This window comes from Pseudonaja textilis, chromosome 4, assembly GCF_049901715.1.
Source record: "Pseudonaja textilis isolate UNSWEBS1 chromosome 4, rPseTex1.2, whole genome shotgun sequence".
NCBI classification, from domain to species: domain Eukaryota; kingdom Metazoa; phylum Chordata; class Lepidosauria; order Squamata; family Elapidae; genus Pseudonaja; species Pseudonaja textilis.
Genome location: NC_141993.1, coordinates 56,556,377 through 56,570,100, shown reverse-complemented (window position 1 = coordinate 56,570,100; position 13,724 = coordinate 56,556,377). Strand labels below are relative to the sequence as shown.

General features: G+C 35.5%; 2 protein-coding genes across 3 annotated transcripts in view; both read left to right on the top strand.

The window, feature by feature from the left end:
* The window catches only part of PAK2 (p21 (RAC1) activated kinase 2), a 35,710-nt gene extending 31,640 nt beyond the window's left edge, over nucleotides 1-4,070 (top strand). For both annotated transcript variants that reach the window (XM_026701413.2, XM_026701412.2), the window contains exon 15: nucleotides 742-4,070. In XM_026701413.2, coding sequence (XP_026557198.1) covers nucleotides 742-828 — 87 coding nt within the window. In that variant the 3' untranslated portion in view covers nucleotides 829-4,070. The remainder of the gene's footprint in view (nucleotides 1-741) is intronic.
* A 2,583-nt stretch (nucleotides 4,071-6,653) lies between these two features.
* LOC113436797 (aquaporin-12-like) lies at nucleotides 6,654-13,661 on the top strand. The gene is made up of 3 exons (XM_026701414.2): nucleotides 6,654-7,301; nucleotides 10,620-10,736; nucleotides 12,849-13,661. The coding sequence occupies exons 1-3, from the start codon at nucleotides 6,695-6,697 to the stop codon at nucleotides 13,028-13,030; spliced, it is 906 nt and encodes a 301-aa protein (XP_026557199.1). The 5' UTR covers nucleotides 6,654-6,694; the 3' UTR covers nucleotides 13,031-13,661.
* Nucleotides 13,662-13,724: the final 63 nt, after the last annotated feature.

Sequence of the window (13,724 nt, the reverse complement as noted above, 5' to 3'; positions counted from 1 at the left end):
TTCAATAAGGGGAATTTCCCAACCTGATTTCTTGGGAACAAGTACTGCTTTTCTTAAAATTCTTGGATATTTAGATAGAATCTTTCTATTCCTTTTGTATGCATCAAGATAGTAAATGCCATATAGTAAACCAGTGGAAAACAGATAATTGCAGAATCCCCACCCTTCTGGCTTAAGTACTATAAGATTGTGTGATTGTATCAGGATGTTCTATACCTCCACTTGTTCGTTTTCCACTTCAACTTAAACTGAAATTAAAAGCCTGTCTTTAACATATAGATGCAGGGTTCACATTGCTAATGCATGAAAATTGTCATGAAGGGGAGAAAGGAAGACAATTACATAATCTTCCTAGATGCTTGTAAAGGTACAGCTAAGAATAGTCACTATTGTATATAGAAGGATGACATCTACACTTACGTCAGTGGAATTCCTTAGGATAGAATTATCTCTATTCATAGCATAGTAAGGTAGTTAAAATTATAATTATTTAAATATTCTGGTAAAGAAATGGTGGATTTTCCTTCATTGTAATATCCATCTATGGAGTTACTTCTGTGACTTAATGTCTTGAGTACTGAAACTTCCCCAAGGTTTCATGCTTCTCCTTTCTTTTAATATATTCTTATCATTACCATGTTTGTGTATAATTTCATTTTTGGATTGTTTTCAAAGTGTTTCTTTTGAAATGGTATTTTGAAATATCTATCCATTAAAACTTCCTGTTTCTCTTTCCATTAGCATCCTTTCTTGAAACTGGCAAAACCTTTGTCAAGTTTGACACCATTGATTCTAGCGGCCAAAGAAGCCATGAAGAGTAATCGCTAGCATTGCTATTGTGACCTTCATCATTCCTGGTTTTGTTTGTTTGTCTGCTTTGTTTCTTGTTTAAATCTTCCTATAATATACAAGTTGTTGCTCTTGTTAGAGATGTTGAAAGTCTGCAGAAGGGAAAAAATTCACCTCAGCTCTAAGATAAAAGAGAAGAAAAATGGTGATAATAGTGAACTTTTCTGCAAGTCTTGAAGAAGTTATAAACTGAATCACTGGCCTTTTTACCACTTCTATAGACAACTCAATATTTTGCTGTGCCAATGAGTTGTTTTTCAGTGACTTTGCTGTACCAGTTCCCATCTGTGCTCTGATTTGAACATTTGCAATACTTGAATAATTGATTCAAGCTTTTAGAGGGAGGTATTACTGTAATGTGCTGACCCTTTTTCACCTTAGGTTTCCTTTGCTAGGCAGTAATTCAAAGCATGGGAACGTTTGAGTTACTTAAGACAGATAGAAATGTGAAAGATCCTCTTTCTCCTTTTAATATGCAGTTAGGTATATGCCTTCTTATGTTAACCATCCAGATACCTGGGGATTGTAACTATTCCGTAACAGTTCTGAAACAAAGAACAGAAGACAGAGTGGAAAGAAAGCAGCTCAGCACAACTGGATGTAGAAATTTGTGCATGGACTTTGTAAAATAAGGGAAAGATGCCTCTCGCTGTTGGAGGCCAAATGCCTGCTGGGTAATGGGAAAAGTATTTTCTTTTCAGTAATGAAACCATCCTTTGAGGTTGGGGAGAAAACCCCACTCCTGTGAATTGTCTTCCATTTGTCCCTTGCCTATATAGGCTGATTGGTAACTTTTTTAAAGGGATGTTGGTGCCTTCTGATTTTTAAAATTACCTTTCTTTGTATTAAATACATTTTGTATATGTTGTACATTTTCTCTTCAAAGCAAATTTGAAATTGTCAGGACTAAGTATTAGAGGTTTCTTTCTTTCTCTTTCTCTTTCTCTCTCTCTCTCTCTCTCTCTCTCTCTCTCTCTCTATATATATATATATATATTCATACTATTTCTACTAATAAAAGACCCAGAAGATTTGCAAAAGATCCAAGACTTTTATACGATTCAGCTGACTAAAGCCTCAGAACACCGGAAGTGCTATTTTAGATAAAAATGGGAGAGGGAATAATTTAGGTTCAAAATTATTGGAATTGTCTTGTGAGTGACTAAGAAACTTTGTCTTGGTTATTCTTCCTTTTGAAAAACTTTACTATTAAGGAGAAAATCAGATAAAGTGCCTCATGATAAAAGAAACTGATTAGATTTATAAAATTAAGCCAACATCTGGTTAAATGGGGCAAGATTTGGAATCTCACATTGCTCAAATTTAAAATCACTGTATTTTTTGTGACCTTGATAAAACATTTCTGAATGATAATGTGCCAAATAATAATATAAGACATTGTTTAATTTGGTGCTCTAGCTTTCTTGCATTCCTAGATAGTATTTTTGGGAGAGCTTCTAAAAGCCCTAATTAAAAAGCTGCCTCTTGTAACTTTTCTCATGGTCAGTGCTTAAAGCCCTTTTTCTATTTGTGAATAATTTTCATATCAGAAGATCATGATGAAGGTATTGTAAAATGGCTGCTGGCCATGTTGTAGGTTTTGATCCACAGTAGTACAAAGGGCTCTAATTCCTATTCACCTTGGAACGTTTTTGCTTTCTGATTGATACCAGCAATGCCTTATTAATGCAATTAAAACAATATGACACTTGTACATCCATATCTTGTCAGAAGTATTACTCAGAAAATTGTGTAACAAACCAGTCTATTTATTTTCAGAATATTTTGAACATGCTTTGGTTTGGTCCAAGAAGGTGTGATATCCTAGTCTGAGATGTATTTTAAATCCAGTTCTTTCTTTTAAAAATGACTTTCAATGTTAATATGGAAGTTAAAATAATTTGATCTTATATTGATAAATTTTTAAGACATTAAAACTTCCAGTTAATTTAATTTTTTATTGGGTGTTTGTCTGTTGCTGGCAATGGAATATGTAGAAATGAAGGCTTCTGTGGATATGTATGTTTTAGTGTTTTTTATAATAATATGAAAATGTAGTTCTTTTCTGAATACTTAAAATTCTTAACTTTTATTGTCACCTTAATAACATGGATTTTAGTAAATAATGAACTGAATTTTAACAATGTTTTTCAAATCACTCAAAGTTTCTTACAATTAACACAGGAATTGAAGTACGTTGTACACATTACTTTGCCTCAAGGTATTCAAGTACTCCAAATTGTGTCTATTTGATATTCCTAAAATGTAATATATAGCTTATATAATCATCTAATTTTTGTGCCCATTGTTCCATTAAAAAGGATAGAAATGAATTGATGGGAACATTCCATTAGATAAATAAAGCAACAATGTTTGGTTTGTAATTTGTATACTTTGGATTGAACATTTGTAACTTGTTTCAGACACAGAAGTAGAAAATTTACATTAATCAGATTTTCAGAAATAAAGAGAATAAATATTGGCTGCTTCATTCAGTCATGAGGTACATATTTCTGAAACATAAGTATTTTTGGTCAATTTAAAACATTGAACCAGATTAAAATTTAAAACTGTCCATCTTTAAAGCACACAATACCTGCAATTTTCTAAATCAAAATTCTGTTTTGTGGAGGTTGCTGAAGAGAGGATATTTTGGATAGCTATGTATTATTAAAACTGGGGTGACAAATGTTCATGAGTGTATGAGTTCATAAACAGAACTCATCATTTTCATCAAGTAACTAAATCAGCTTTTGGATGTTAGGCAAGATTGTCATGTATGTTTGATGGTGTGATACGGTAATGAGAAAGAACATATTTCATTAAAGCAAGCTTATCTGGAATGATGAGCTCTTATTCTCCCTCCCTCCCACTTAGCATAAAGTGAAGCATGTTTGATTTGGGTTGGAGTCATCCATCATTTGAAATTACATCCAGTTAAATGGTCATCATATGCACACTCTGGAACAGTTGGAGTCAATTAACTTTTCTATTAAGTGTTGAAGAATTTGTTTTTGTAGCTGGAATTAATGATTTCTTTATTTGTTCCTTTCCTTGTCAGATGGAGATGAAAATAATGCAAGCTTTTAATTTTTTAAATTGTCCTCAAGTTTTGTATAATTTAATCCCATTTTGTTATTTAATGTTACCACAATATTAACTACTGTATTGCCTGTGTTTAATGATTCTTTCAGGGCTAGAAATAAACATTTTTAAAATGATTGCCAGATCTCTTTCTTCTCACCCAACACCTAGATTAAATAATAAATCAATCAGAAAACATTTGTATTTACTTGTGTATGGCTTTGGTGATTCATTGGAGCATACTTGCAATGTAATTATCATTTATCTTCAAAGCTTCCATGGAAATGCACCATCTGAAGCATCTTGGTGCTAATGATTAGAGCTTTTTTTCTGGACCATTCTTTGTCTGCTTAATTCCTCTAGAAAATCAGCTATAAACATGTTAGAAGAGTGAAAAATACGACTGAATCTGTTGATCACAAACCAACTAATAACTGACAATACTAATTGAATGTTAATTCAGTATTTTCCTATACCAATGAACTATCACTGCCTATTTAATATTTTAGATGATTCTGGAACTGATTATGGATTGCTGTTACCTTTGAAAGAAGTGCTAGTGGGACACCACATTTACTACACTTATTTTTTTTGATAATGAAAGCAATACTGTTACAAATTTGATCAAGGTCAATATTAATGTCATTAATTTTATGCTAATAACTACACTTTAAGAAGCTCAGAAACTTTAGACTGGGAGGCATTTAAAACAAAAAATATAGATGACATAAAACAAAATGGTAGTGGATAGGGATCCTGACTGGCTACCATTACCAGTGCCAAATATAATTTTTAATCTGTTTTACATGAAATTGACAGTACCTCAAACTGATCATTGACTTAAGGCTGTAGAATTACAGTAGCCCTCAATTTACAATAGTGACTGTTCAAAGTTACAATGACAATGAAAAAAATGAGTTAGGACAATTTTTACACATCCATTGCAGCATCTCCATGGTCACATGATCAAGTTCAGACACTGCAATTGATTCATTTATGAGGGTTGCAGTCTCTCCGGGTCACAATCACCTTTTGCAACCTTCTGATAAGCAAAGTCAATGGGGAAGCCAGATTCACTTAATCATATTACTAACTTAAAATGCTGTGATTCACTTAACAACTGTGGTAAAAATGTAAAATGGGGCAAAACTCACCTAACTGTCTCACTTAGCAAGATAAATTTTGGGCTCAATTGTGGTTGTAAGTTGAGGCCTACCTGTATTTATGACCCAGTATTAACTTGTTTCTCAGTCTGAACGTAGTCATCATCAATAGTTACACAAAGAAATGGAAAACAAAATACATGTCATGGTTTCTCTGATAAAATGGCTGAAGCCAGGAGAACATTGAGATTGTGTTATACTTGATACTCTGTCATGGTGGTGGTTGGTCCTGAAGATCTCTATGGAAAGAGAAGGTGCTTAGTTCAGCTAGTAAAGACAGCACTAACTAGACAGGCAGCTCTGATCTGTATGAAAACGTATGTGGTTTTGTCTATCAGATTATGGGATTACACTGCAGCTAAGTAGCTACATTGAGTAGTTTCAGTAAATTCAAAAACATTAAGCCATAAATTGGAAAGACCATATTAGCAGGACAAGACTCTGGTCTTGGGTTATCTTTTCCAAAATAGTGTTTTATTCAGAAATTAAGTGAACTACTTCAAAGTGAGTGTGGCCATCCCTATAACCCACAATATGTAATTTATGTGAAGAATGATGTTAAGGATATTTTAAGTTCTGAAACAAGTTGAGGAAATATTGTAGTAGAGAAGTCAACACAGTGACAAGAAAGATCTGTAAGCTATTTAGTGTCATCTTGGCGAGATGGTGAACTCTAACAATAAATAAAATCAATCTGGAATTTCCCTTCCATAGCAATGAAACTTTAAACTAGCATCCATTGATAGCAATGGAGATGATTTTAAAGCCTTATAGGAAAAGTGAAGAGAAAGGCTGATTTTGAAAATTTGGTGAAGCATAGTGTGGATAACTAAGTTTTTAGCCTTAAAGAGTTCAAATGATAAAGATGATAACTTTCACATTTTGGATGTATGGAAAGATAAAGATCGCTCTAGTAAAAACATGCTTGATATGTTGAAGTTGAAGGAAAATGCAGAAGGAAAAACTTGTAATGTTATGATTGGAACAATAAAAACCATGATAATGGTTTTATTCACTCTGATAATGTGATAACTGAAGATTGAACACTTCAAGACAACTGTCTAGACTCAGGGCTGCCATGAAGCAACATTGACTTGAAGGCAATTGACAACAACAGTAGGAAAAGCCATTCTCTCTAGACAGTTATTGAGATAGAGTAAGCTTTTGAATTCAAGAATCTCAGCTGCTTTGCCCTGGGAGTCACCTGCTGGTTTCACTGGTTTCTGAACCAATTCCAAGCTGCAGCTTATTAATGCTTTTTCTTAGAGGGAAAGGCTTAGTGGGGTTTCTAGGGATGGAAAAAGGCTTATGTGAAGTTTACTGGAAAAGAAGAGCAAAGGTGAAATTCTGGTTAGAGTAGTTGCAAAGTGATAAGGGAGCAACATTCTTTATCTGAGCCAGTTTCTTCATGGTGCTAAATACGTTCATTTTCCCAGACATTTCTGTGATCCTATTAACCTGGTACCTATCAAACTATGCCACGTTTGCTTAAATATGCTTTTAAGGGAAGACTTAACAGTTTCTCCTCCCCTCTCTTTCATGCAGTGAAGATTATTTTTTTGAGTTAGAACTAATACCTCTCCAGTGTATTTCTCAGAATGTCTGGACTGAATGTCTCAATCATTTTTTTCTTCTCAGTTGTAACTCTTTGTGAATTTGCTAGGCGATTCTTCAAGAGAATTTTTCCATCTAAGGTGTATTTTTGTCTTGCTGGTGAATTGGCCAGTTCCTTCCAGATATGTGCTTGCTACCTTGAATTGAAGATGCTAAGGGAGATTGGCCCATGGGGTGGTGGCTTTGGCCCAGATGTGAGCCTGACTCTCTTATTTGTAATCTTCTTAGCTCATGGGGCCTTTTTTGATGGAACTGCTGCCAACCCTGTAATTTCACTTCAGGAATTTCTAGCTTTGGATTGTTCTTTTGTAGGCAGTATTGTTAAAATTTTGGCTCAGTTTCTAGGGATGGAAGCAGCTTGTGCTTTTACCAAGAAGTACTGGTCCAAGGAATTTACTCACTTCCATATGATCCAGAACTTAATGGCCCAGGATTGCAGCTCATCTCTCAATACGTCTATCTCCCAGGGCATTTTTGTAGAAGCCATGGGTTCCTTTCTTTTCCAGTTAATTATTCTCAAGCTTCACACCTGCTCTCCCATGTACAGAGTTCCTATTGTGGCTCTCAGTATCACTGCCTTGACCTATACAGGTAAGGATTGCTATCCAATCTTGCCTTCATGTACATTGAGAAACTAAAACAACTGTTTAATACTTGCAGTGTTTCTACATACCTATGGCATTCAATTTAATATGTTTCAGTGCTTACATTCTATGTACATCAACGTGATTATTATAACTTGCCTTTCCTACTTCAGAAGTGATGAAAAATGGAAACAAATCTTGAAGTATTCACTAGAAATGCTAATTATTTTTTTACTATAATGACCTACTTAGTGAAAATTGTGTATTCTTCCAAATTATCCTCTTAAGGTTTCATATTGATGCAGTATTGCTGCTTTTGACCCTCTGTCCTTATGGCAGAACAAAACAGAATCTAGAAGAATGAAGTGGTCCAGTTCAATTAAAAACAGACAGTAAGAGCCTGATAGGAACAAAGCATTAAATAATCACTGTTTTGTTCAATTTATCAATTTACATTGTATTTGACATTGTTATCAAAGAGCAGTAAAAATTGAATAATCTCCTGGCTGCCAAAAGCTGCCAGCTGTGATGATTCCGCTTTCAGGTATAAACTTTTTGTCATCTACTTTTTTATTTACACTGCTGTTGTCCACATCTGCCTGAATGTTCTGCATTTCTTCAATTATGTATTAAATTTCCTTGATTAAATTTTCAGTTCAGACCTCTCATCCCTCTATTATAACTATCAATCTCTTCTTGGATCCTTGATTTCCAGAGATAGCTTGTCATGCCATTTTAGACTCTCTTGTTTAGTTGTTTTCAGTCCAACTTTCCCCAAACTGATGCCCTCCAGTGATGATGGTTACTGCATTTCCTGAAGTAAATTCTGGAAACTGAAGCTCTAGCCCTTCTGTAATGTAGCAGGTTGACAAGGATAATCTAAATATTCATGGTGCTAAAGTTATCTTGCCTTTATTGCAACTTGAATATATAATAATGATCAGCAACTGCAAGGTATAGGATGAATCAGCAATGTGGAAATAAACATCTATTTTCAAAAGCAGAGCTGTGATTTCATAGGCTAGAACCCTAGAGTATGATAGGATATATGTTTATCTAGGGTCAAACACCTTCATACATACAATCTGCAGTAGGGGATAGCACAGACACAGTATACTGACACAATGTACTCTATATACTGAGATAAAAGACGTTTAAACAATAGTATAATCTTACATTCTTGATTGTGAGGTTAGGTGTCTGGTGTAGGGACCTAGAGTGGCATGGGCAGGTGTGTTTCCAATCTCTATCCATGGATGATGGAATCTTTTAAGGACATATAGCAGGATTTGGGAATACACTTCTGAATAGAAATGATCATCTAGGAGGTAAAGCTAAATCACCCTTCCAGATGAACCTCACTCTACAACCACCTAGCAAAGGTGCTATATGCTAGATGGAATTATCTGGGAAATGTCTGTAACTCTTAAATTAAGAGTGGGAGATTTTGTTTCTATTTGCACTCCTCTTGAATGTTACTGTGTTGTGTTTTATTTCTTTGGGTATGGCTACTTTTCATTAATATTCTACTTTGAAGTTAAAGTTATTTATTTTGGTATTCTTTGCTTAATAAATTCTTTAAACTTTTAGCTCACTGGCATGCTGATTGCTTTTTAATTTATTAATCTGCCAACAGTTTAGTGTGGCCAAACAAATGGGGGAGGAGTATTGTTGACTGGATCTTACAGTGACTAAGATGACAAATCATTGAATCTAACAACCAGTTATAAAATATTGGTATAATAATCAGCAGCTAAAAAGGGTCTACCTAGGCAGAGTAAACAGATTTTTCTGTAGGCGTATATTTTCACAAAATGCCTCGTTTCATTTCAAACTTCTCTTGAAGTCAATCAAAGTCTTAATATGAGGAAAATATGTTGCAAAATTTTATATCCCTTGCCTGATAATCATGAAGTTGAAAAATTGTATTGCAAAGTGAACATGGTCAGGGAGCTCTCAAAGATGATTAAGAAGCCGACATGCAGAGCTGCATGCAAATGTCTGTAGAAATGTGGCCCGATTCCAGCATCAATTAAATGTTGGAAACACATAGGAGAACATGCACAAGGCTCTTAAACCTATATCTTAAGCCAAGTGTTAAGAAATGAGCGGGTTGAGCCCAAAGGTGGGATCAAACACACCATCAGTTTGGAGCTGCTGCACTCCTACCAGAGACCCAAGTCTACTCCACACAGTCAGAGACACACACAGAGTGAATTCCTATGACCTTATCTACTGCCAATTTGGTTTGACTATTAGTAGATCAGATTCTTGTTGTATAGGTAGCATGTAATAAACATGTAGTACTCCTATTCCCGGATTCTTGCACCTGACACCAAGTGGGCTCATGACTCCTATAATTTTTGTATTGCATCTGGGAAATAATTGTTGCTGTAAATTTTTGTGTGATGTGCAGTATGGTATTTGTATGACTCTGAGCAATGTGGAAGTGAGTCTTAATTGTTTAATATATAGGACATCACAGAATTAAGAAAACAAGACAGGTGAGATATTTTTTAGATGAATATTTTATTTCACATAACATTTAAATGATATTTGTTTTTAAGGTTGGTTGCTTTTCTAAATATAGATTAAAAGGTTGTCCTCCAGCTACCTGAACATATTTTATTCATTTTTTAAATCCAATTTGAATGTATGCAATCATAAATATTTGCTTCTAATTATTTTCCTGGTAGATATGCAAAATAAGATGGCATTTGTGCTAAACAACTGAGTATTGGGATGTTGCTCTTTGAGGGGGATGTACGTGAGTATCCATTGTATTGTTGAATTCTTGCCAGGTGGTGGTAAAATGGGAATCCCAAATAAGAGCAGATGTGTTAAAATCACACACACCTAGATCAATGCTTCTCAATCTCAGCAATTTTAAGATGTATGGACTTCAATTGCTGGAATGTTTACTGGGGAATTGTGGGAGTTGATTCCATACATTTTAAAGTTGCTGAGGTTGAGAAATGATGCTCTAGATCAGGGGTGTCAGACTTGCAGCCTGTGGGCCAGATGCACTGGCCATGCCCACCCCTGGTTTAGCTAAGGGGGAAAATGTTGCAATATGTCATGTGGCAATGTGTAATCGCAAATTTAATACCCCTTCTCTAGACTGACATACTGCTACCAGACGCTGTTCCTTTAAAGAAACACCTGAAAGAAGGAAATATTCAGTAGTTAGGGTGGATTCCTCCTGTCTTTTAACTTTTGTTCCAACTTGAACATATTGAATCTGATTAATTGGGGCACATGTTCCTGCATATGCCAAACTAAGAAGAATAGATGGATTAAACTGTTTGCTTTTCCTCTGCTGCAGCTGCACCTGTCACAGGTGCCTTTTTTAACCCCGCCTTGGCCTCTGCTATGACCTTTTCCTGCTCAGGAAACAGTTTACTGGAGTATATGCAAGTTTATTGGCTGGCACCTATCTCAGGTGAGACTCTTCCCAAAGACTTTAAGAGTTGCAACAGTTCTTGTAATAGAATATTAAGGGTCATTTGAAGGAACGGCCAATTTCAAGCCAATTTCAAGCAGGTAATCTTCACTTAATTTCACTTGTTCGGTGAATATTCAAACTTACAATAGCTCTAAATGAGTGGTACTTACAACGGAACCACAAAGTTCCGGCTGTTGCAGCATTCTGCACTCAGGTGATCACGATTTGCTACCTTTATTGTCAGCTTCCAACAAGCAAAGTCAATGGAGAAGCTGGTGGTGAAATTGTGCCCCGCCTGCTATAGTGCCCAGCCAGGTGATCTTCCTTCCTTCCACTAGCATGAATACCTGGGGCCACGTTGCATTTTATCCCCTTCTCATAGTGGTAGAGCTGCACCTTTCCTCTGTATTCTTGCTTCTGTGCATCAAAGCAGTTTGAAGTCAAAGTAGAGCAGAACAAACTACAAGACCCCTGACCTCGCCCTTCTCCTTCCAGCCTTATGTCCTGCACTGGGCTTCCTGAAAGCTGAGACAGGCTTTCCAGATCGCCAGGGTGGCTCAATCTGTATCTACATCTTCCAATGTGCTACCTCTGCTGTTTTTAGCTCCAGATATGTCTTGGCCAGCAGTCAGCAGGCATGTCTAAATTGGTTCCTGCCCTCCTGCAGTTCCCCCTCTTCCTCTTGCTGCCAATCAAGGCTAACATGCTACAGAATCACAATAGGATGGCAGGATCAATGGCAGAGAGAGATGCAATGATAAGTGGCTGATTTCCTAAATATTTTGTGAGTGTCCCAGGGATGGGATGGCCGACAGGGTGAGTGGTGAGAGATGTGCTTAACAATTGTCTGAGATTTGCTTAATCCATGTTGGTTAACGAAAACAAATTATTCACCAACCTAGGAAAGCTTATATAGGTTAAGGGGAAAAAAAGAATAATTTTAATTAACTAGGAAACAGGAAGTAGTTCCATTTTCCCTTATGGAAATAAATTGGCATATGTTTTAATAACAAAAAATATGGAGATAATTCTGGAATCAAAATAAGATATCATTAAGACAAATTAAAATTATTGCGGTACTGGCAATAGTTGGAAGCCAGTCCTGAATTGATTGAAAGTACTGCATTAAACAAGTTAAATATATAACTTTAAGTTAAATTGTAACCATACAGAAGCTTAATTCTGTCCTTCTATAGCAGCATATCTTGTGAAAGGTGAAAGTTAAGCTCCAATAGAAATGCATAGTTATGGAACAGCCGCAACTATCAACATGAAAAGAAAACTTACTGCAGGGATCCTTGCCAGAATTGGGAACACATTTACCCGCAGATTGATCTACTTTTCCCATCTCTCCATTTCTCCATTTCCTGGTCACAATCACATTTTTTTTCCATTGAATTAGCAGAAACATGCTAATTAAGTATTAGTATTATTATTCTGCTCCCATAATCCTTTTAAATATTATTGCTTCTTAATTGTTAAAATGCTGTTAAAGGAAGACTTTCAAACATAGAACCAAAGGAAAACATACAGATTTTTTAAAAAAGTGGATATGGCAGAACAAAAATCCATTTTTCTTATTTGAGTTTTTGTGGGCTTGCTCTTCTTTTGTTCCAGTGTGAGAAAAATACTTGAAGCAACCATGCAGACTTTTTTTTTTACTAGCTTTTTCTTTTTAATAAATCCTTTGAGGTTTCAGCAGAATCTGTGCTGGCAATTGTATAAGTTTGCACAAAGAGAAAAAGATGCATTCCCTGGTTAGAACCTGCTGAATAAAAAATTTATTCATATTTTTTCCAAGGCTGGCTTAAACACATTATTGTCTGTGAAAAAAAATACTCTCCTTTCCACTCTGTGTCTAGAAACAAACTGAACTGGTACCCGACTCTTATTTCAACAATGATACTAGGATAGCATCTTCCATTGTAATGAGCAGCAGACTAGGTTAGGTTATCTTCCAGTTCATCATTCAGCATGTCACTGTTCTGTAACCTGTGCCATCTTGATTCCTACTCATTCTTGCCTTAAAAGAGAAAAAGATACTTTTCTGACATAAATCACAGCAAATCAAATAGATAAAATTTTCCTGTTGCTGTTTTTTCCCTGCAGGAATGCTGTTAGCCCTCCTTGTATATCAAGGAAATATTCCACGCTTCTTCCAGACAAACCTGCTTTATAGTCAGAAGAAAAAATACAGAGTATTTAAAGGGAAAGTAATGTCGAACTCTGTTGTTGAAGAGAGACAGACAAAAACAGAGAAGAAGAACAGCAGTTCTGGACTGATTAACTGAATGGAGCACAAAGGGTTAACACTGCTGGATTGGAGGCAAAAGCTACTTTTCTGTGTAAATGGTAAATGAGGCTTTGAAAGGGCAGTTCGCATGATATTATGATGTTCCCAAAACTGGAACCTTCTAGGTGTGTCAAATTTCAATTCCCATAATTTCTAGCCAGCATGAAATGTGTACTATGATTTTTAATTGTGGGAGTTCTAGTCCAACATATTAATCAGCAGAAAGCTGATGAAGAGTGTACTATTAGATGCATGAAATAACAGCCTTTCATCAATTGTTACAAAGGCATGCATTCATTATGGAATAGGACTTTAATGCTTTATGTTCAGGCCATCTTCTGAGGAAAATAGTGGGGATGTTCGTCAAACTATATGGCATGCTTTGGAACAGATAAATATCTTTATGGTATGGCATAGGTATGGCTTGAAATAAATAGTGAAATCTGAACAAATATATTAATAAATATTTGATGTGAAATTGTACTTGTAATTTCCTATGAAAAAGTAAAATGTTACATGAGATGAAATGTTATATGGGCCTTCTTTTCAGGCTCTTCTTGAAATTTAATTAATACAAGCAGCAATCTAGGTTTCTTTAATGCAGTTATCCCTATCTGATGCTCGCAATAATGTGGCTATCATTTCTGATTTCTTGTTATACAAATTTCAGATACAATGCAATTGTGCCATAT